Source organism: Pongo pygmaeus, chromosome 5, assembly GCF_028885625.2.
Source record: "Pongo pygmaeus isolate AG05252 chromosome 5, NHGRI_mPonPyg2-v2.0_pri, whole genome shotgun sequence".
NCBI classification, from domain to species: domain Eukaryota; kingdom Metazoa; phylum Chordata; class Mammalia; order Primates; family Hominidae; genus Pongo; species Pongo pygmaeus.
Window position 1 is genome coordinate 128,436,924 of NC_072378.2, and position 23,853 is coordinate 128,460,776.

At 36.1% G+C, this 23,853-nt stretch overlaps 1 protein-coding gene across 3 annotated transcripts in view; it reads right to left on the reverse strand.

Moving 5' to 3' along the window:
* Positions 1 to 23,853, reverse strand: part of PTPRK (protein tyrosine phosphatase receptor type K) — a 560,453-nt gene that overhangs the window by 221,218 nt on the left and 315,382 nt on the right. For all 3 annotated transcript variants that reach the window (XM_054491562.2, XM_054491561.2, XM_063666564.1), the window contains exon 7: positions 2,152 to 2,445. In XM_054491562.2, coding sequence (XP_054347537.1) covers positions 2,152 to 2,445 — 294 coding nt within the window. The remainder of the gene's footprint in view (positions 1 to 2,151; positions 2,446 to 23,853) is intronic.

Genomic DNA, 23,853 nt, shown 5'->3' on the forward strand with positions numbered 1-23,853 from the left:
GTTAGAAAGCAGCTATGGGCCAGGCAAGGTAGCTCACGGCTGTAATTCAAGCACTTTGGTAGGCCGAGGCAGGCAGATCACTTGAGGTCAGGAGTTTGAGACCAGCCTGGCCAACATGGTGAAACCCATCTCTACAAAAATACAAAAATTAGCTGGGCATGGTAGCGCGTGCCTGTAATCCCAGCTACTGGGGAAGTTGAGATAGGAGAATTGCTTGAACGCAGGAGGCAGAGGTTGCAGTGAGCGAAGATCGCGCCACTGCACTCTAGCCTGGAAAATAGAGCAAGACAAGAAAGTAGCTAGGACTGTAAGTTAACTATCCTCATCACCTCTCATACAGAACAGGCTATTCTCAGAATAAAACACTTCAAAGCACTTTATAGTAATATTTTTACTTAAACAGTCCAAAGTCCACTCAGAACATAAGCATGGGGATAAATCAATATTCATTAACATGTTTTTAGCCACTTAACACAGTATAACTGGCTTTAAAACACAATATTATTTACATGCAATCTCCATGGCTTTCACATCTGGAATCAATTTCAAATAATTCCTAAGTTAAACAAAAATTACATTATATTAATAATACACTGTGTGGTAATGCTAATTTTTTAAAGAGCTATTTTGACGAAAATAAAAAAATAAAGCAGGTGAGATACTTAAAAGAAAGTAGTTTGGGCACAGGAACTCAAGAGGGAAATCACTGGAATACCAAATTGTCAAAATTGTTACAATTTATATATGCATTATAAATGTATGTATATATAGGAAAGTGTAATTTTATTAGAAAACATATGGATGCAATATTCTTAGTAAAATGGACTCCATAGTTCAATTTTTCACATTAGCATGGGATATTAATTTTGGAATAGAGAGTGAACTAATTTTTAGTTTCCAAATTGCTTCCTCTTTAAAAGATTTCTCTGACTAGTTGAGATTATGGGGTCAACTTGCCTCTCCCTCAGAAAGTTTATCTTCTATCACAGAAATAATTTGTCACGTGACCTCGATTGAAAGGACATAGACATACAGAATATTTGAAAAGTAAATTGTGAGATTTAGGCTGAGCCATGGAAATTTACCCAACATCTTCTAGCTTAAGCTCCTTTTCAACCACCAGATAAATATATACAGCAATCAGCAAATTATTGGACTCTATCATCTAAGTCTCAGGCTAATAGTTGAGAAGTTAAATTTCCTGTTAGTGAACATCTTTCAGCAGGAGCTTTTGATATATAAATATTATGCTGGACTAAAAAATATGTTCTAGGATACATCAGGTAACTGAATGGGTTTTGCTTGGATTGTAGCTCAGTACTCCTGGTGGGTAGCCCAACAATACTGTCAACAATAAACAGATGCTCAAGAAACAAAAGACAAAATAAACACTACACTAAAAATGTAGTCAAGTAACTTAGATATTTAAACTTTTTATTGGCTTTTAATTAATAGCTAACAATTCCTCCCATTATAACATGGAAAAGAACCAGGATGTGTGGTTATATAGAATTTTTTAATTTTCATTTTTTGTGTTTTCTCCATATGCTATTATTTTCACTACTCAGTTTTAGTCATGAGGAAGGCAACAGAAAGGCTTAAAGTGTAAGGAAAATCTCTGTGTTCTGCAGCTGGGTGTCAAGCTCCTGAGGTAATCCTCAACAACAGGACATTCTGAAGAAAATAGTTATCTCACGGACGCACTGTCCAGAGTAACTTTTCTTATCCATATTATAAGATGTGGCCCTTACACTGACTGTAACAAAATTACTGACGAAGAGAATTTCCACTTGGTAAAAAAATATTGGGTATTTGCTTGAACTAAAATGATCTTTTCTCTCAATAATACTTTCAATTACAGCTATCAAGGATTTTTGGACTGAATATGTAGCAGGCTCACCAAAATTACCATGCCAAAAAAGGACTCTAGATTCATAATAACAATGGATTGAGAATAGAGAAGCACTCCCATGTCCTCAAATCAGTCAAATTATGATATAATCAAGGTGACGATTTACGTAATTCATCGGAACTCTTAATAGTGTGACTATATCATATATCAGATAATGAGAACCTTCAACACTGCATGTATTAATGTGTCTTATGCTAGATTCCTTCACAAGGTAGAAAAGGCCTGCTACTCAGTCTTACCTGCACATTTTGTTCTGGTGATTAGTGGAGGTCCTGGGAGCCCCGTTCCACCTTCACCAGGTCTTGTAAGTAGAACTCGGATCTCATATTCAGTATCTGGATCTAAATGCCATAATTTGTAAGTTGGAGCATTGACTGCGTGGGTTTCTGTCCAGGATCCTGATGTCATTCGGTACTCTACTTCTTTCAGGATGATAGGACCATCGCCAATGATCGAGTTGGCATTTAGTTGGATCAGCAAATATGTAGGCCCAACACCAAGCAGCTGAGGAGGAGCAATGGGTCTTGGTGGTTCTAGGAGAGATGAGTGTGCACTTCAATTAGTAAGATTTAAAATAATACATAGATATATTAGTGTCTAATAAGGCCTAAATGCTTAATGGATCATTTATTAGAAATGCATAATAAATACTTTAAAGAAAACTAGAACATGCATGATCTGACAACTGTACTTTTAAAGGACATATAATTTTGCAGGTCCATATGACCATTTTAACATAATTTTTCCTGTATTGAAAACACATTTTTTTTCAGGAGATCAACTTGCAAAGTCACAGTATACAAAGGACATAAAAAGAAAATATTTAGATATGGATAGCTCTAATTAGGTACTAAGAGAGTAGAGTTGATCTTTGACAATTTATTTCATTCACAAACTATGCCCAAGAGGTATTTTTCTTTTTTGCTTTCCTTGTTACTTCTTCACAGTTTCTACAGATGAGTAAAGGAAGAAAGAATAACATAACTGAACTCAGAAACTGATGCCAGGTGCTAACATGTTTCTACAAACCTGCCTCACAGTGTGACAAATTTAAATTTACACCTAGGTACAATCACAAATCACTAAACATCACTGGTCTTTGGGAGCAGCATAAGATAAGGCAATTCACCAACTATTAAACTCAAATGTCAAAGGCACACTATAATTTAATTTTGGATATCTTAAGATATTTTGCTTGAAACTTTGGAAAACATTATTCCAATGTTTGGATTTACAGAAATGATGAATGATATATTAAGGCACTTTTTTTTTTCTTTCATTAGAACAACGTCACTGAAATGAGACACTGAACTTTATGGAACACTCAACAGCTATAGCTCTGTTCATATGGTCTTTCCACAAGGGATAATAACTCATGAAGTTCTTTGAATTCCTGGAACACTTCTCACTTTTCTCAGGAAAGTCAAAAGACCTAAAGAAAGTGTTAATCTTAATAAAGTAGTAATTGCTCAAAAATTGACTTAAAAGTTTTTTTTTAAGAGTTGGAGCAAATCACATAAACTATTAAACACAACCACAAAATGCTCCCTCACCCCATCCCACTACAGGTATGGGGTGGACTGAAGAAGGCACAAATAGAGGGAAGTCATGAGCACATAATCAATATCTTTCTAGTTGGATTTTTTATTTCAATGGCAATGCACTGCATGAAAAAAATACAATGCAAACAAGGCCTGTAGACAGGTTTTACCTTCTTATGCAGGTTTAAATGAAACAAGAATGTTCAGGTGCAGACCAGGATTTTCTTTTTAACTCTGATTGTATAAAAGTATAGTTTTATACTTTCATATAAAACTTAAAAGCCTCTGAATTACAAACAACCTTAAAATTAGGAATAAGATTACCTGGTCTGTACAGCTACACAGGCTAAAGTAATTTTCAAGAAGATTCTTTCAAAATTCATATGATAAATATTAATTGAGTAGCTATTAATTGTTAGGCTGTCCTACACATTGGGTATCCATATAACATTGTAAGGGAGCCATAGTAAAAAGAAATCAATGAATTCATTATTTTAAACTGAAATTTATATAGGAAACAAGAAGAAGACTCTGATAAATAATGAATGTAGTATCAATATTTTTCTGTCCAAAATCACTTGAAGGACATAAGTAACTCTTCACAAGTATTCATGGCTCATTATGGCAATAACTTTTAAACTAATTATTGGTAGAACCACATGACCTTGGGATTCACTGGGCTCATGTTTAAAACAAAAACAAAACTAAGATCAAAGATGATAACATATGCTATATGAAGTGTAAACGTTTATAATTTCTATAGAAAAGTGGTTAACACATGATTTATCAACTTTGACTACAACATCCATTCCTGATAGTTTGCAAACTGTTTCAACAATATGTAGTCAAAATTGCATAGTAGGTGAACTCTTTCCAATTTCATGACTGAATTCAATGGAGAAGTTATTCACAAAAGAAAAAAGTTTGAATAAAATTAACACAGTTTAGAATTTTCAACTACAGAAAGATAGAGCTAGACATTGCATACCATGAAATTTTACCAACTGCTCTAACAACTTTTATATTCAGAGTTTTAAGAAGTTTTTGTAGACAGGGAGAAAGTTGATATATTCTCAAACCTTAAACTAAAATGAAACTGAATCGAGAAATGAACATAATAGAAAAAATGTAAATGTCTTCTGAGATTACCTAAATGCCGCACATATTTTAAGAAGCAGTCTGTATTTTGTGAATAAACTGAGTTGCCTCATATGTGCAATGTTTGTTTTCATTCCAGGTGGCTCGTATACTAACTAACTTAAGTAGGAAAGAATGTTAAATTCACAGCTCGCTGGGGTTCTACCCCAGTGTAGGGATAGAATAAACAGGAACAATATGCCAAGTGAATTATATATAACAAACCTTGGTTAATCATAAATTTATAGATATTCTGAAACCTGAACTTATGTGTGTATATCGAATGTTAAATCTCACCAATCAAAACTCTGCACACTCTTGCTATGGAAAATAAGGAGAAAACCAAAGAGGAGAGCAGAAGATGAGAGAGGAAGGAAAGAAAAAATAGCCATACCACAACATAAGAAACAAGTGAAAGAAAGAAGAGAAATAAGTGAAAAAAGTAAAGCATAACATTAATTCCAACATTTCTATCTTTAAGGAAGTGACATATAAAAGAAAACAAAAATTTGTAGTCTGGAAACCTAATATGAAAAAAATGCTTACACATTAATAGCTGTGTAATCTTAAATATGTTATTTAACTTTTTCACATTATAATTCCTTCACTCATGCACTAGGCACTATTTGGAGAATTTTTGAAGACTCAACTCCTAAATACACCAACAAGCCCTGTGTGATGCTAGGTTGCTTTGTTTTGTTTTGCCATATAGCATATGGATTAAAACACTGAAAATTAATATTCAACACTAGTGCTGTTTGTATATGAAGAAATGAGTTTGATGTAATCAGTCAAGACTTGGTCAGAAGGATAGTAGTTCACTCTGGCCAGTTTTGCATCTCACTTGCCATGGTCAGGCCAAAAAAGGGGGCAGTCCAGCATCAAAGCAATTGCTCAAATTTGGAAATGCGGCAATGTTGAGAGGCTTAAAAGCATATATATTGATTAACAGCATGATTTTAAGATGTAAAATCTAGCATTAATGAGGCTAATATACCACTACATAGTAAATTTTTATGTTGGAGGTAAAAAGTAGCTTTATATTAGCATATGTATTTTGTTTTCAGGTCCTTGAGAACAATGGGGCTTATTTATAAAATCTCTATTCATTTCAATAAATTATGCATGAATTTTAATCAGTTCACAAATGAACAAGTAATTGTTCTGCAGCAATATTAATATTCTTCATAACAATACACAACCAGACCCAGAAGTGAGGTGTGAATAAATCCCAGTTGTACAGGAGGTATCAACTGAAGCATGCAATCCCCAAAATATAAGATAAACTTTGCTGATGTTACCAATTAACTTTCAATTAATGACTTACATTCATTATTCTAGAACTGAACCTATTATAAAACCCCAATTATATATTCAAATTGTTGTTTTTATTTTAAATAATTTTTAAAAGTGTCTTGAAATCAAGCAAATCATTATGAAAAAATACTCCCATTCAGTTATTCCTATTATAATGCTATTTTACAAACACGTGTCACTTAGCAAAATTCAGTTAACTAATAAAATGCAGAATAAGAAATGGAAGCCACAAATCCAGGAAACGTCAGCAACAAAGTAAATGTCAAGGCAAAAAATACTTCCACATTTAATTCCCCAATTAGATAAATTAAATACCTCTCAACCCTACCTCCTTCCTAAGGGTTTTATTTGTCAATGGGGCCTTGACATAAAGTATCCTAGGATTAGTCCTACCACTATAGAAGGAGGCAATGATATTACATTATTCTCCTATGGCTGCTGCAACAAATTACTACAGACTTGGTGGCTTAAAACAACGGAAATTCTCTCCAAGTCCTGGAAGTCAGAAATCTGAAATCAGTACCACTCGGTCAAAATCAAGCTGTCAGAAGGCCGTACTTCCTATAAATAGGCTCTAGGAAAAAATCAGTTGATTGAGTCTTCTAACTTCTGGTGGCGCTGGTATTCCTGTCTTGTGGCCACATCCCTCCAAATTCCTTTCATTTGTTCACATTGCCTTCTCCTCTCCTGTCTGTAGTCAAATCTCCCTCTGCCTTCCATATAGATATGGATGCTTGTGATTGCAGTTAGGGCCCATATGTATAATCCAGGATCTTCTCACCATTTCAACATCCTTAACTTAATCACACCTGCAAACATCATTTTTCCATATAAGGAACATTACAGGTTCCAAGGATTAGAATCTATTTGGGGGGCATTTTTCAGCCTACCACAGACATGGACTATGATCTCATCCTTCCTCCTGCCAGATATTTCAACTCCACTTTTTCTCCAGTTGGTAGGAAGCTTGTGAGCAGAAAACACTTCACCTACGAAAGTTTCTGAGCTGGGTCCAGAGTAGCAGATTATTTAAAAGTTAATAATTTATATATATCATATTTTTCCCTTTTTTTTTTTTTTTTGAGATGGAGTCTCATCTGTGATCCAGGCTGGAGTGCAATGGAGTGGTCTCGGCTCACTGCAACCTCCGCTTCCTGGGTTCAAGCTATTCTCCTGCCTCAGCCTCCCAAATAGCAAATAGCCGGGACTACAGGTGCATGCCACCACACCCGGCTAATTTTTGTATTTTTTAGTAAAGATGGGGTTTCACTATATTGGCCAGGCTGGTCTCAAACTCCTGACCTCGTAATCCGCCCACCTCGGCCTCCCAAAGTGCTGGGATTACAGGTGTGAGCCACCACACCTGGCCCATATTTTTCTTTTTACTATTTTTTGTAAAAGGGAAAAACAGAGATGATGAAAATTATGTTTTACAGGAGTCCACTGCTCTATTAACACATTCAACACTAGAATGTTTGCCTTGCAGATGGAATTTTTTTTTATTTGTTACCATTTCTTTACTTAAATGAAAGAATCACTTTGAGGTCAGTTTTACTCTGTTTCTTTATAATTTCCCTCACTAAAATTTTTATCCAGTTCTGGTTCCTGTTGGACAACAAATTCACAGTGCTTCTCATTGTTTAATTTTCTTCCCTATCACCTACTGGAAGTGCAAGTAAATGGACATGAGGGAGGCTAAGGGGAAGAAGAATGACATCATTGGACCATCTAATTCAGGCATTTATCAGCTACCCTACAATAATTTTTAAATGATTTTAAATTATGTCAACAAGTTGGTAACATAATTTAATAAATTCTTGAGCATTTCAAGAAACTTAATATCACTGATGAATAGAAAGATGACCTTTGCTCCCGTAACAAATGGAAAGCAGGTTATTCATATTTAGAAGCAATTTATTTGGACATTTAATATCATATGTATAACAACACAATTTAACTTTTCCTTAGGTGTTAAAATAAGAAGTGTACATCTGAAAATTTTAGATTTAATAAGGTTTCTCCTACACTGCCAGTTTAAAAACTGTAACCCAGATATATTTATGAGAATTCTTTCATGATTTCACACTGTTATTTTTCTGATACTTCAAATTTTCAGTTCTCACAAGTTCCTTAGGCAGCCAAACAACTCATCATAAATTTAGCTCGTATTTTAGCTCACAATGTAGTCAGCAAATTCTATAAATTTTTAAATCTAAATTACTATTAAGTTTTATTTACTTTGTACACTGATAGAATTGAGTTAAATTTGTTTTTATTATGTTAAAATCTATTCTTAAACCCATCAATTGAAGTGATAGATACCTTTTTTATTTTTATTTTTTGACAGAGTCTCACTCTGTTATCCAGGCTGGATTGCAGTGGTGTGATCTTGGCTCACCACAACCTTGGCCTCCCCGGGTCAAGCAATTCTCCTGCCTCAGCCTCCCAAGTAGCTGGGATTACAGATACATGCCACCATGCCCAGCTAATTTTTGTATTTTTAGTAGAGATGGGGTTTTACCATGTTGGCCAGGCTGGTCTGAAACTCCTGACTGCAGGTGATCTGCCCACCTCGGCCTCCCAAAGTGCTGGGATTACAGTTATGAGCCACCAGGCCTGGCCTGGAGACCTTTTTCAAATCATATTACTCAGGTGGCTCATAAGCTTGTACTGGTCAAATAAAGTTAATCCTAAGACACCACAAAGTTTGGATGTTGGCTGACCTGAGGCCCCTATGCCAGTACCTATGTAGGTATCAATCAGAAGGAGCTACCACTGTCTATTACCATCTCTATGAAAATTCGATAGGTGTCTGCATATAGCTATGATGAACTAAAGAAAGAGTGTGTACTGTGCCCTACTGTCTATGCTTACAATATTTCACACACGAGTAACTTCTGAGAACCATGAAATAAGCACACATGATTTCACAGTGGTAAGTAGGTAGAAAACTTTAGATAAAAGGGGAAAACAGAATTACAAATAATGAAGTGCCTATTTAATGGGATATTATATATGTTTGTTTATACTATATTTTTATTACTGTTCATTATATTCAGCTAAACAGAGTTTCTTCATTCTCTCCCAGCAGCTCCCTACTGGGGGCAATTATTCAAAAGCCAGGCATAGAAAGACAAACGCTGCATGATCTCACTTATATGTGAAATCTAAAAAATTTGAACTCATAGAAGCAGAGAGTAGAATGGTGGTTACCAGGGGCACCGGGGCAGGGCAGGGCGGGGAGTTTGTAGGGAAATGGAGAGACATTCAAAGTGTATGGAATTTGTTCAGACAAATAAGTTTTGGAGATCTACTATAACTATAATATAGGTAAGTATAATTAATAATAATGTATTATATACTTCAACATTTCTACGAGAGCAGATATTAAATATTCTCACCACAAATAAATGGTGAGATGATAAATACATGTTAATTAGTTTGATAATTATTTCAAATTGTATACATATACCAAAAGACCACATTGTACAACTTAAATACATTCAATTTCATTTGTTAATTATAACTTCATAAATCTGAAGTGAAAAAAAAATCTCTAATAGGTTCCTCTGGAACAGCTCAACAATGTAGAAAACAATTTTAACAATGTTGAAAATAATAAATTCACCACTTATCCCTACCTAAAACTATATCACTTATATTTCCATTTTTCAAAAGGGCAATGGAGCAGAATTTTGAGGAGGAGAGTGCAAGCTCTGTGGCTGTGGCAGTGATCATGTATTCACACCAGCTTGACTGTGGCCAGGGCAACACAGGGAAATGGGCATGTGAGTACACGAATTGCTCATAGGCAAGTGAACTGATAACAATATTTTTGGTAAATAATTTATGCATCAAGAAATATGTGTAAAGTAATAACACTTTGGGAAATTTATCATAAGGAGATACTTTCAGTCTTTGCTTAAAAGTAAAGTAAAAATTTGATCAAAATAATCAATGATGGGAAAATGGGAGGTAAATCATGGTGTAACTTCTTAACAGAACACAAGTTATAAAGATTATTAGTTTTCACTTTCAAAAGTAAAAAGCATATCGCTGAAAAAACAAAATCAGCAACCACCAAAAACAGAAGAAAATATACCAAAAAGTTAATATCGGTGACCAGGGAACTCCAGGACCATGAGTGACTTAGCTTTTTCTTTTATCCTTGTTTTTCAATACAATTTGTTATGTGCCCACAAAACATTCTCATCATTACGTTCCCAGTGTTTCTTTCAGCACCTGACAAAGTTCAATACTATTATTATAGAATGAATACAATGCCCCAAAGAAAAAAAGTTATCCATGCCACCGTAAGAAAAACTTATCAGCTGGGAGCAGTGGCTCATGCCTGTAATCCTAGCACTTTAGGAGGCTGAGGAGGGCAAATCGCTTGAGCCCAGGAGTTTGAGACCAGCCTGCGCAGCATGGTGAAACCCCATCTCCACAAAAAATACAGAAATTAGCCAGGTGTGGTGGCAGCTGTGGTCCCAGCTACTCGGGAGGCTGAGATGGGAAGATCACCTGAGCCTGGGAAAGTTGAGGCTGCAGTGAACCAGGATCATGCTACTGCACTCCAGTGTGGGCAACAGAATGAGACCCTATAACAGAAAAAGCGAAGGGAAGGGGAGGGGAGGGGAGGGGAGAGAGGAAGCGGGGAGGGGAGGGGAGGGAGGGAGGAAGGGAGGAAGGGAAGAAGGGAAGAAGGGAGGGAGGGAGGAAGGGAAGAAGGGAGGAAGGGAGGAAGGGAAGAAGGGAAGAAGGGAGGAAGGGAGGAAGGGAAGAAGGGAGGAAGGGAGGGGGGAAGGAGTGAAGGAAGGAAGGAAAAAACTACGTAAATTCTACCTATTCCATATTTTAAAATGTACACTTCAATGTAAGAATCGACACTTGGAGAACAAAATACTCAAACTTTATTTATTTACTTATTTAATTTTCAGGTGTTAACATTAAGCCCTTAAAAAGTAAGATTTAACATCTCACACTCTGAACGATGTAGCAAGCCAAATGCCCTGACACTGATACATAGCACTTATAAATTGTTAGTCTTTAATTAAAAGAGTTAGTTGACTGGAACAAAAGAACACATTCTAAGCAACTGCTTAGTGACCAAGTGGAATCAAATGAGTAACACTTCGATTTATATATTTTAAAACTAATTTGAATATACAAGATCAATAAGAAATTGTATATAATTGTACTAATACTTGTGTGTGTGTGTGTGTGTGTGTGTGTGTGTGTGTCCCTTGAACAAAAATTTAATTCAGGGTAGGAGAAAATTCTAATGCTAAATATGCTGCTCTTCATATTCAACAATGATTTTGTCTCTCAAGTCCCTGTGTGATATGTATTCAGTTTTTGAAGTGCAAGATCTGTAGAATTACAGTATTTAATGTCTATGACATGGCTCTTTCCTGCTGCCTAAAGTGCTGACATAAGAAGAATCATTTCAGCAATGAAATTGCAAATTTTGCATACTGAATTTTATATCCTATGCATTACCATGGCTTTTTATTCACCTTGATTTGAAAACATTGCTGGAATAACTTTATTACCTGCTTGAAATAAAAAGGAACAGCTGCAGCATACTGTTTTAGATGTCAGCAGAAACTAAAACAAGGTTAGGTTCATATTTAGGGTGGATGAAAAGGTGATAGAATTTTAAAAAGTGAAGTTTATGTGTCCTTTAGCTCATAATTAAACTATAGGGAAACTAAAAAACAGTGTTTCATTTGTCCAAAACTACTATCTTCATTAATATCCACGTAGTGAATTGGTTTAGAATGATAAATTATCACAATAATATATATATTATTATTATTATTATTATTGGGAACGGAGTCTTGCTCTGCCGCCCAGGCTAGCATGCAGTGGCACAATCTCGGCTCACTGCAAGCTCCACCTCCAGGGTTCACGCCGTTCCCCTGCCTCAGCCTCACAAGTAGCTGGGATTACAGGCGCATGCCACCATGCCCAGCTAATTTTTCTGTATTTTTAGTAGAGACAGGGTTTCACTGTGTTAGCCAGGATGGTCTTGATCTCCTGACCTTGTGATCCACCCGCCTCAGCCTACCAAAGTGCTGGGATTACAGACATGAGCCACCGCGCCCGGCCAATTATCGCAATAATTTTAACCACTTCACAAAAGCTTCTCTCAGTACTACAGTCAACATGGTGGCATACCATGTTATGATGAAAGTTATGAATCCCTGTGAATGACTCATAAGTTAATAAATACAGAAGATTTTTCTCATGGTCATTTAATACCTAATTTCAGCTTTGTCAGAGCTCATACTGTTCATAGTATTTCAAGAAAAGAACATCCAGTTGATTCCAGGAATAACAATCAAGTCAGCAATAAAACTAGGAAAGCCTTTAACTCTGTTCAGTTCACTGAAGTCTAGGGCCATAAACAGGTGATCACCTCACCACATCATCAGTCACCTTTAAGAGTTAGGAGACTTTTTAAAAAATATATGGTTGGAGAAAGGAAGGGAACTGTGTTTGTCAATGGCAAAATATGTCCCAGTTACTTGTTGAATATGCCTAGATTGTACAGTACTGGCTATTATTCCATTCTAGATTACAGGCAAAAGGAGTTGGAGTACAATAACACTATTCGCATTCATTTTATGTTAATACATATAAATACACAATGGCTGAATCTGGTAAACAAGGAGATATCAATTAAAAAAAAAACTACTGCAAAATCTCTGTAATAAGAATATAATCTCTATTTACAGATGTGTGTGTGTAGTATACATATATACAGATCACACATATATATGTGATCTGTATATATAATTTTAAAAAATTATTAAAAATATCCTGAATCTTCCACATCTAGAATATAAATACATTTGTAAAATGTCATCAGCCTAAATTCCAAATTTTAATAAATTTTAAAACTATGTAATTAGAAGTTTTTTGTCACACTTAGTTGTAACGAAACATAATCTAAGTTTGCCAACTTACTCCGCAGGTCTAAACATTCCATTGTGTTGAGTCTTTGTAACATACAACCTACAAGCATATGTTCATTATAAATACATACTTTGTAATCATTTCAAGTCAATACCAAATAATGAAGTCAATATTAAGTACATGAAACCAACAACTGACGACCATTTTAAAATGTAATGACTCAGAGCTGCAATAAATCAGGAGACACTACTTGCATCCTCCACTCAATGACCCTGGTTTCCAGTCAGGTAAAATGCAAGACTTTATTCATCCTAAGTTAATCGGGGGAATTATTATCTACCTATTATTTCTACATGTCTATGTAGGGTACAGAGTCACGATGACTTGTCCAGGCATATCCCTGTATGTACTACTAATATATTTACTTTTTTATGAAAAAGGAATTGTGATGACATAGTAAAACTAATAGAACAAGACCTCAGTCATATATAAAATTCCACTAGATAACAGGATTGATGTATGTACTACTAACTCCAGAGCAGTCATAGTTATAAGCCTCTCTTTGGATCACAAAAACATAAAAATTCAGAGACTTATTTAAAGATCTTCATAGCAAAGAAAATTTGTCATTAGCTTATATACATCCAACTAAGTTTTATAACATAAAAATTCCCAATATATATTTATTTAGGGACATCAAATGATATTAATTAGCAATTGTCGAAAATAGCCTCAATTTTGGAATTAAACAGAAAACAATCATGTGTCTTATTGGATTAAGAGATAGAGAACTTTTAAGGAGAAATGAGTTCACTACATGGAGTCACTGACTTTAGGTAAGCTATCCTGATGGCAATGATATAAAAAAGTCAGGTAGACATGACCTGGGAACCAGAGGACAGGTTATTATGTACTTCTAATAAGTCTTTCAACTAAGAAAGGCAGGTTTTCATGGGCAATTGGAGAATATATAGGCTTAATGATGGGGGAAGAAAAAAAGAGAATGCAGTAAAAGCAGATCTATCAATATGGTTACTATAAGGACTTCTGAAAAAATATTTTAATCATCTAATTCTATTACCGTTCCTTTAGGGGCCAAAATACCTGTCCTCAATAATCAAAGTGCTATCGAAATCACCACACCTAGTTTTATAAATAGATGGAAGCTGAAGGTAGGCAATAATTATAGACTCATCTGATAAAATAACAAGTTAATAATATTTTTAAGATGCTTAACCATGTAAAAATAGTTACCTTTTCAAAGACATTTTATACCAGTGTGACAGATGAGCCAGCAAAAGACCTTTTATTTCAACTCCCCTTGAACACACTCACTTTCACACCTTAATGGGGCATCTGACATTCATAGTATCAAAATAAGTCATATCATCCAAAATATGAAATACTGGAGGGGAGTCCTAGTTCTATAATCCATCATGCACAGCAAGAGAAAGTTTCTAGACTAGTAAAATAGTTTCTAGAGCACAAGTAATGCAATTACACAGCTAAGGAGTTGGGATCTTCTTTCACAGCTACTGTTCCTAGGTAACAAGAGAGCTTCCTAGTCTACTTTGATAAATACCATGCCTTTAAAAAATAAGGACATAAAATGGCTACCAATCCAGACTATTCATATATTATTTTCTGTAAATTTCAAAGTCCCTATCCTTTTCCACACTCAGCCAGATCAGCTGAAAATTTGCTGGAGAAAAGAACCATAAGACATAAAATGGCACGAATATTTTCATAGATATTGAAGATTCTTGAAAATATTACCTCAATCAGTGGATGTAAGATGAATAAAGAATTGAGAAAGGAAGGCTACTATTTTAAATATTATAGAAAAAAGAAGAAGGTACCATGTTTCTTTGGTATGAAATTTTGTAAAATGATGCACTAATGTAAGTTGATAGCTGAGAGATCTCCATATTGTAACTGAAGGGTATCAATTCCTGCTCCAGCGCCATACAATTACATTTTTAAATCTCTTTTGTTTTTTGTTTTTCTTTTTTTTTGGCTTAAAAATATTTACTTTAAGTTCAGGATACATGTGCAGAACATGTAGGTTTGTTACATAGGTATACACGTGCCTTGGTGGTTTGCTGCACCTATCAACCTGTCATCTGGGTTTTAAGCCCCGCATGCATTAGCTATCTTTAAATGTCTATGTCCAGGTTTTAAATTAAAAGTCTGACATTGAACAAATGTCAAGACACTAAACTTGGAAATTAATCAGAGAAGTATACCAGATGTATCATTACTATACAGCATAATAATTTGCTTAAACTATAAAGGCACTAATTTGTGCCTGGATATTTTGAAATCTACTTTCAAAAGTTATTTTATTTTAATATATGTATGCAAATTATGTTAAACAGAGATATAAAGGTACTCATTGTATATTTTCTTCTTTATAAAACCAATGTCAATTATGTGAGGAAAAAGAGATCAATGGTTAAGACTGTGCTCTCTAAACCAAGGTGTCCCCTAGGTGATAATCAAATTACAGTCAGAATGGCTGGGGAGGGGGGACAATCAAACTATACTACATAGATTTTTGTGACTATTACAATAGATAACAAAAAGAAGATGAAATAAAGGCACAAAATAACATTAGTCACTGCAATGGTCTGAAAATGCGCTACAAATTCTCTGATAGCACTTGCATTGAGAGGCTGGATCCCTTTCAATGCAGAGAGACCTCATGCCTGCCTCAACAAGTAGAGCACAGAGGAAGTGATGTAATGAGACCTAGAACACTTGTTCTAGGTGCCACCATTTCCAATTTTCAATTAGCCAGTGGCATTATCCCAATTCAAGTGCCAGATGATTCTAGCCTCCAGGAGTTTAAATCACCTTTAGCTGTTCAATTTGAGACTTCTCAGCTCGGGACCCAAATATCATACTGGAGTGATATATACGTATCACCCAAATTTATAGCCCACAGAAGCTGTGAGCACTATAAAATCATTATTGTTTTATGCCACTAAGTTTTATGGTGTTTTATCATGCAGCAGGTGATAAATGGAACTCTATGTCTTATTAAGACAGCTGAAGCTAAACTTCCGAGAAAGATGCAAACTTCCTAAAACAAAATGCACTGCCCTTTCTTGATCTATCCCCTGCTCATCTGTCCAGCCTCATGTGTTATCACTCTTCAAGTCCAATTATATGTTCACATTTAACAACTTGTGTTTTGCATGGGAAACTCTTCTCTTAAAATCATCCCACCTTGAGTTGAACAATGAGAACACAGGGACACAGGGAGGGGAACATCACACACCAGGGCCTGTTGTGGGGGCAGGGGGCTAGGGGAGGGATAGCATTAGGAAAAATACCTAATGTAGGTGACAAGTTGATGGGTGCAGCAAACCACCATGGCATGTGTATACCTATGTAACAAAACTGCACATTCTGCACAAGTACCCCAGAACTTAAAGTATAATAATGATAAAAAAATCATTCCACCTTTACCCTATACTTCCTAGAGTGTCTTTTTGCCATTTATACACTTAGCAAAATTATCTATCTTCAAATTTCAGTTCGGTTATTACTGCCTCTGAAAACCTTTCTCACCACACTCTCTTCAGCCTAAAATCAACGCACTTTTTCTGGTAAGAGATTTACCTATATTTTTTGCCTCTCTCTTCACTTACTGACTTTCTTGAAGGCAAGGACTGTATATTGTTTGCCTTTGAATTACATTTATGTCTTCAGTGCAATCAATATTTGTTGAATGAATGCACTTATGAACAAATAAAAGAATTAACATAAGAAGATAATTAGAAATGGAAAGCAAGATAATGTCAACTGTTGGTGAAGATGTGAAACTTTATGCTTGCAAGGTGGAGTATAAATTGTATGAGAAATTGAGAAAATTTTTTGCCAGTACCTCCTTGAGCTGAGAATCAGCATACCCTATGACCTAGCAATTCTGCTTTCAGGTACATGCTACCCCAAAATGAGCCCATCTGTTCCTGAAAAGTCATATACTAGTGCATTCAAATACTGCTATTGTAAATACCTCAAGGTGAAAAAGAACCAAATGTCTATCATCAGAAAAATGAATAAATTGTGGCAAAGTCACACAACAGATTTCATAACAATGATGTTCTATGATGCATAGCTACATGCAGCAATACGGATTTCACAAACTTAATGCTGAATGAGAGAAACCAGATAAGAGTATAAACTATTCATATGTAAGATGCCACATACCTGTTACTTATTAATGTTATAAGCCAAGAACAGTGGTTACTCTGGGGGAAGAGGTTATTAACTAGAATGGAATGAGGTAGCACTTCTGGGGTGCTGGTAATATTCAACAAGCTATACATTTATCAAACTATATGTTTAATATACACTTTTCCATATGCCTACAATATATACTGAGGGAGGGAGGGAAAAGTGAGGGAAAGGGAGGAAACAAACTAAACTCTTAACCAGAAAATCCACCAACCCCACAAGGGCCAACCCCCACAAGGGCCACTAAGTACAAGTGGAATCTCATCCCGAGATTTAACATTTAAAGTCAGCATGTATGGCAAAATCTAATTCCTTCAAAATTTCTCTTGAAAATTCCTAAATCAATCACAAACATGGGCATCTATGTTTTTCCTTAAATGCTTCAATGTACCAGATCTTTTGACTTCTAAAGCAAGAGAATTCTCGAAATCAAAAGAAACATGAAGAATAGCCATCTGCAAAAGTTTAGGCATTCAAATGTTTCTGCCTATAAGATGGATCAAGTACAGATTAGAAGGAGCAGTGGAGTTCTACAGCCATCTTTGTATGTTACATATATTGTGATGTGATTATACCACATAAAGGCATCAAGTAAACTTTTTTCTGCTTTCTAACTACAAGTTCTTTAGAATTACTTATTTGAATTCATCTATATATGATAGTTCATACATTTCCCAGAGCATCTCTCTATTATGAGAATATATTTCCTTTATGTAACATTATACTGGAATCATGCCAAGTTAGGTCTTTAATGTCTCGATATTATTTGTACTCTGATTGCATTGCCACTGTTAGTTCAGAGAAAAATTCTGAACTCATCTAATAACATCTCTCTAGGTAAGGTAAGCAAATGTAGAAATGGAGCTACTCTGCAAATGAGTCATTTGAAAAGGGGATTTAGCTCATGATTTGACTTTTATCATGAAGAGATATTTAGATTACATACCTACTTAAGATACAAAAATAGAGTAAACTTCCTCCACAGCATACATTTAAAGATTTCTAGGCCAGGCAGAGGGCTCATGCCTATAATCATAGCAATTTGAGAGTCTGAGGCAGGAGGATCACTTAAGGCCAGGCATTCAAGACCAGCCTGGGGAACACAGCGAGACTCCTGACTCTATGAAATATAAAGATAAAATTAAAAATAGCCAGTGTGGTGGTGCTCAGCTATAGTCTTAGCTACTTGGGAGGCTGAGGTGAGATTGCTTGTATCTGGGAGGCTGAGGCTGTAGTGAACCAGTCTAGGTGACAGAGAGAGACCCTGTCAAAAATAAAATAAATAAATAAATAAATAAATAAAAGTTTTCTAATGCTATTTTATCAAGCTGAAAATCAGAAGTCAATAGAGTGGTCTGAAAAAGAAAAAAAGAAAGAGAGAGAAAGAGAGAAAGAAGAAGAGGAGGAGGAGGAGGAGGAGGAGGGGGAGGAGGAGTGGGGGGGAAGGAAGGGAGGGGAAGGGAAGGGACAGAGAGTCCAAAATTTTCACTGGACTTAATCAAAGATGATTGGGACATTAAAAGATCCTACCTTACTGAGCCTATCCTGGAAGGTGTTTTTAATTTTCATATTAAATTAAAAATAGGTGCTTATGGACTTTCTTTGATTACCAAACACTATGACTTTAAAAGAGGATAGGCTATTAAATTCTATGTAATTTATTTTTTCTACAAATGGAAGTGCTGAAACTCAAAGAATCTCATGATATTATTAAAGACTTGAAAATACTTCCAAAATTTTCTTAGAGCTACAAAGGCAATTCATAATTCTTGACATAAAATCCAAGAAAAGTGTTCAGGGAAGAGGAGAAGAAAAATGCAAGAGGAATAGCAGAATAATTTCTTAACTTTTCATAAACTACACTTATGCCAGGCTCTGCCTAGATTCTAACAAAGCCATGCTGAAATCAAGGTTGAGTGCACATCCATGCACATGTGAGTGTGCATGTGTGTGCACGTTTACAGTTAGTACATCAGAATCTAAAAAAAGGACACATGTGGTAGTCCTAAACAGTTTCAAATATAAATTACATTTGATTTAGAAAGGAACACACGTCTCCTGTTCCTGTATTGAGAATCTGCTATAAAATGATAGGTTTGGCCAGGCGTGATGGCTCATGCCTGTAATCTCAGCACTTTGGGAGGCTGAGATGGGAGGATTGCTTGAAGCCAGGATTTCAAGAATAGCCTGGGAAACATAGTGAGACCCCATCTCTATTAAAATATATATATATTTTACTAAATTAAATTTTAAAAATTAAAAATATTAAATAAAATCGTAGGTAATAACTATCATGCTACTTGTCAGGGCAGGAATCAGTTAAAAATAGCAGCCAAGCAACTTAAAGTAAATGCATTGTTTCTAAAGAGACAAGATAATGATCCCAGTAACACAGTAGTAAGAATCATTGAAATTTAAGGGGTAAATCTCACAAATCTGTTTCTTATTCATATTTATGTAAAACTTGCTTCAAGTAGCAAGACTAGTATTAATAAAATTAATAATAATCTTATTAGTTGGAGTATCACTACCAATGAGTATGGAAAATGAAGAAATTGATATATAGGCCCTGGAAAATGGACGAACAAAAGCAGATGCCATCTGTGGCACTTAAGGAGAGGAACGAAGGCAGAGAGTGAATTCAGCACCTTCCACTGAAATATCCAGGTTCTCACACTGGGACTGACTAGGCAAACAGCTCAAACTACGGAGAATGAAGAAAAGCAGGGTGGGGCGATGGCCCACTTGAGGGAGACATGAAGCCAAAGGAAGCCCCACTCCCAGCCAGGGGAAGTGGTGAGGAATTATGTAACCCTGCCCAGGAAACCACACTTCTCCCGTAAATATTTGCAACCCGCAGATCAGGAGATCCCCTTGTAAGTTCAGGCCACTAGGGCCTTGGGTCCAATACACAGAGCTGTGTGATGTCCCAGCAGAGCAGCCGCTTAAGTACACACAGAGACTCAGGAGTTTTGTATACTCTGGACCCAGGATTCCCAGGGAGGGTCACTACATACTCCTAGGAACGGGGCTGAATACAGGGAGCCAACCAGTGTTGTTCTGCAGGCCCCACTTCCAGGGCACTTCACAAGTTAAGACCGACTGGCTTGGAATTCCAGCCAGACAGTGCTGACGGGCTGGAGTCCACCTAAGAAGGACGGAGTTCCTCAGGGAAGGGGTGGTTGCCATCTCTGTGGTTCAGTCAACTCAGTTTGAATTTGAAATAGAATCCCTGGATAGACCAATAACAAATTCTGAAATTGAGGCAGTAATAAATAGCCTACCAACCAAAATAAAGCCCAGGATCAGATGGATTGATAGCTGAATTCTACCAGAGGTAAAAAGAAGAGCTGGTACCATTTCTATGGAAACTAATCCAAAAAACTGAAAAGGAGGGATTCTTCCCTACCTCTTTCTATAAGGCCAGCATCATCCTAAATACCAAAACTTGACAGAGATACAACAGGCAAAAGAAAACTTCAGGCCAACATCCTTAATGAACATCGATGCAAAAATCCTCAACGAAATACTGTTAAACCGAATCCAGCAGCATATCAAAAAGCTTATCCACCATGACCAAGTTGGCTTCTTCCCTGGGATGCAAGGTTGGTTCAACATACACAAATAAATAAATGTGATTCATCACATAAACAGAACTAAAGACAAAAAACAAAAACAAAAACACATGACTATCGCAATAGATGCAGAAAAGGACTTCAATGGAATTCAGTATCTCTTCAGGTTAAAAACTCTCAATAAACTAATGGAAAACACTTCAAAATAGTAAAAGCCATATATGACAAACCCACAGGCAAAATCGGCAATATCATGCTGATTGGGCAAAAGCTGGAAGCATTCCCCTCGAAAACCAGTACAAGACAAGGACGCCATCTCTCACCACTCCTATTCAACATAGTATTGAAAGTTCTGGCCAGGGCAATCAGGCAAGACAAAGAAATAAAGAGTATTTGAATAGGAAGAGAGGAAGTCGAATTATCTGTATTTGCAGATGACATGATCCTATACCTAGAAAACCCCATCGTCTCAGCCTAAAAGCTTCTTAAGCTGACAAGCAACTTCAGCAAAGTCTCAAAATAATCAATGTGAAAAAACTGCTAGCATTCCTATACCCCAACAACAGGCAAGCACAGAGCCAAATTCTGAGTAAACTCCTATTCACAATTGCTACAAAGAGAATAAAATGCCTAGAAATACAGCTAACAAGGGAAGTGAAAGACCTCTTCAAGGAAAACTATAAACCACTCCTCCAAGAAATCAGAGAGGACACAAACAAATGGGAAACATTCCATGCTCATAGACAGGAAGAATCAATGTCATGAAAATGGCCACACTGCCTAAAGTAATTTATAGATTCAATAGTATTCCCATTAGACTACTACTGATGTTCCTCACAAAATTAGCAAATAAAAACTATTTTAAAATTCATATGGAACCAAAAAAGATCCTAAATAGCCAAGACAATCCAAAGCAAAATGAACAAAGCTGGAGGCATCATACTACCCAACTTCTAACTATGGTATAAGGCTACAGTAACCAAAACAGCATAGTATTGATACAAGAACAAACACATAGACAGTGGAACAGAATAGAGAATTCAAAAATAAGACTATCCACCTACAACCATCTGATCTTTGACAAACCTGAAAAAACAAGCAATGGGGAGAGGATTCCCTATTTAACAAATGGTGCTGGGAGAACTGGCTAGTCAAATGCAGAAAATTGAAACTGGAGCCCTTCCTTACAACATATACAAAAATTAACTCAAGATGATTAAAGACTTAAAATGTAAAACTCAAAACTATAAAAAGCCTAGAAGGAAATCTAGGCAATACCATTCAGGACATAGGCATGGACAAAGATTTCATGATGAAGACACCAAAAGAAATCTCAACAAAAGCAAAAATTGACAAATGAGATCTAACGAGAGAACTTCTGCACAGCAAAAGAAATTATCATCAGAGTGAACAAACAACCTACAAAATGGGAGAAAATCTTTGCAATCTATCCATCTGACAAAAGTCTAATATCCAGAGTTTATAAGGAACTTAAGCGAATTTACAAGAAAACAACTCCATTAAAAAGTAGGCAAAGGACATGAACAGATATTTCTCAGAAGAATACATATATGCAGCCAGCAAACATGAAAAAAAAAAGATCAATATCACTGATCATTAGAGTAATGCAAACCAAAACCACAAAGAGATACCATCTTACATCAGTCAGAATGGTGATTATCGAAAAGTCAAAAACAACAGATGCTGGCAAGGTTGTGGAGAAAAAGGAATGCTTATAAACTGTTGGAATGTAAATTAGCTCAACCCTTGTGAAAGACAGTGCAGCAATTCCTCAGAGACATAGAGGCAGAAATACCATTTGACCCAGAAATCCCTCTACTGGGTATATACCCAAAAGAATGGAATCATTCTTTTATAAAGATATGTGCATGTGTGTACTCATTGCAGCACTATTCGCAATAGCAAAGACATGCAATCAACCTAGATGCCCATAAATGACCCACTGGATAAAGAAAACGTGGTACATATGTACCATGGAATACTACGCAACCATACAAAGGAATTGGATCATGTCCTTTGCAGGGACATGGAGAGATTTGGAAGCGATTATCCTCAGCAAGCTAATGCAAGAACAGAAAACCAAACACCACATTCCTCACTTAAAAGTGAGAGCTGAATAATGAGAACACATGGATACATGGAGGAGAACAATACACACTGGGGCCTGTTGGATGGAGGTATGTGGGGGAGGGAGAGCATCAGGAAGAATAGCTGACAGAGTCTGGGCTTAATACCTAGGTGATGGGACAGTCTGTGCAGCAAACCACCATGGTACACATTTATGTATGTAACAAACCTGCACATCCTGCACAGGTACCCCTGAACTTAAAAGTTGAAAAAAAAAAGAAAGAAAGTGAAGAAATTTCAAGCAAAGGCCAGGCGTGATGGCTTACACCTGTAATCGCAGCATTATGGGAGGCCAAGACGGGTGGATCACCTGAGGTAAGGAGTTTGAGACCAGCCATGGCCAACACGGCGAAACCCCATCTCTATTAAAAATACACAAAAATTAGCCGGGAGTATTGGGGAGCACCTGTAATCCCAGCTACTTGAGAGGCGGAGGCAGGAGAGTTGCTTGAACCTGGGAGGCAGACATTGCAGTGAGTCGAGATTGTGCCACTGCACTCTAGCCCGGGCAACAGAGTAAGACTGTGTCACAGAAAAAAAAAAAAAAAAAAGAAATTTCAAGTTAAAAAATAAGAGGGGGAAAAAATGTCCCTAGGGACATGCCCTACTTATTGACATATTTCATTCAAAAGGTAAGTCACATTTCCAGATAACTTCTTATTTTCCATATAGTAGTTAGTAACTGAATCTAGAATAGACTTTCTTAGTTAGAAATACAAAAACATAAACAGAAGCTTTATTTGCTACTTGGACCCTCATGAAAAGAGCCTGGTGGAGAAAAAAGAAATTATGTTATAATTTTAAAACTAGATATTACCATAGTTACATATGGCACTATAACCCCCTAAAGAGTGTGTATCTTAGTCATTTTATTGGCAATAAACCCAATAATTAAAGCGAGGTGATCCTCAAATATGTTAATCAAATCAATGAATATATAGGGTTTTTATGTTTATAATAATATTATTTAAAGTGACTTAAAGAGAAGGTAAAGAGAAAAAAGTCTGGTGATATTTAAAACGAACTCTTTTATTTTGGTATATCAGAAACATAT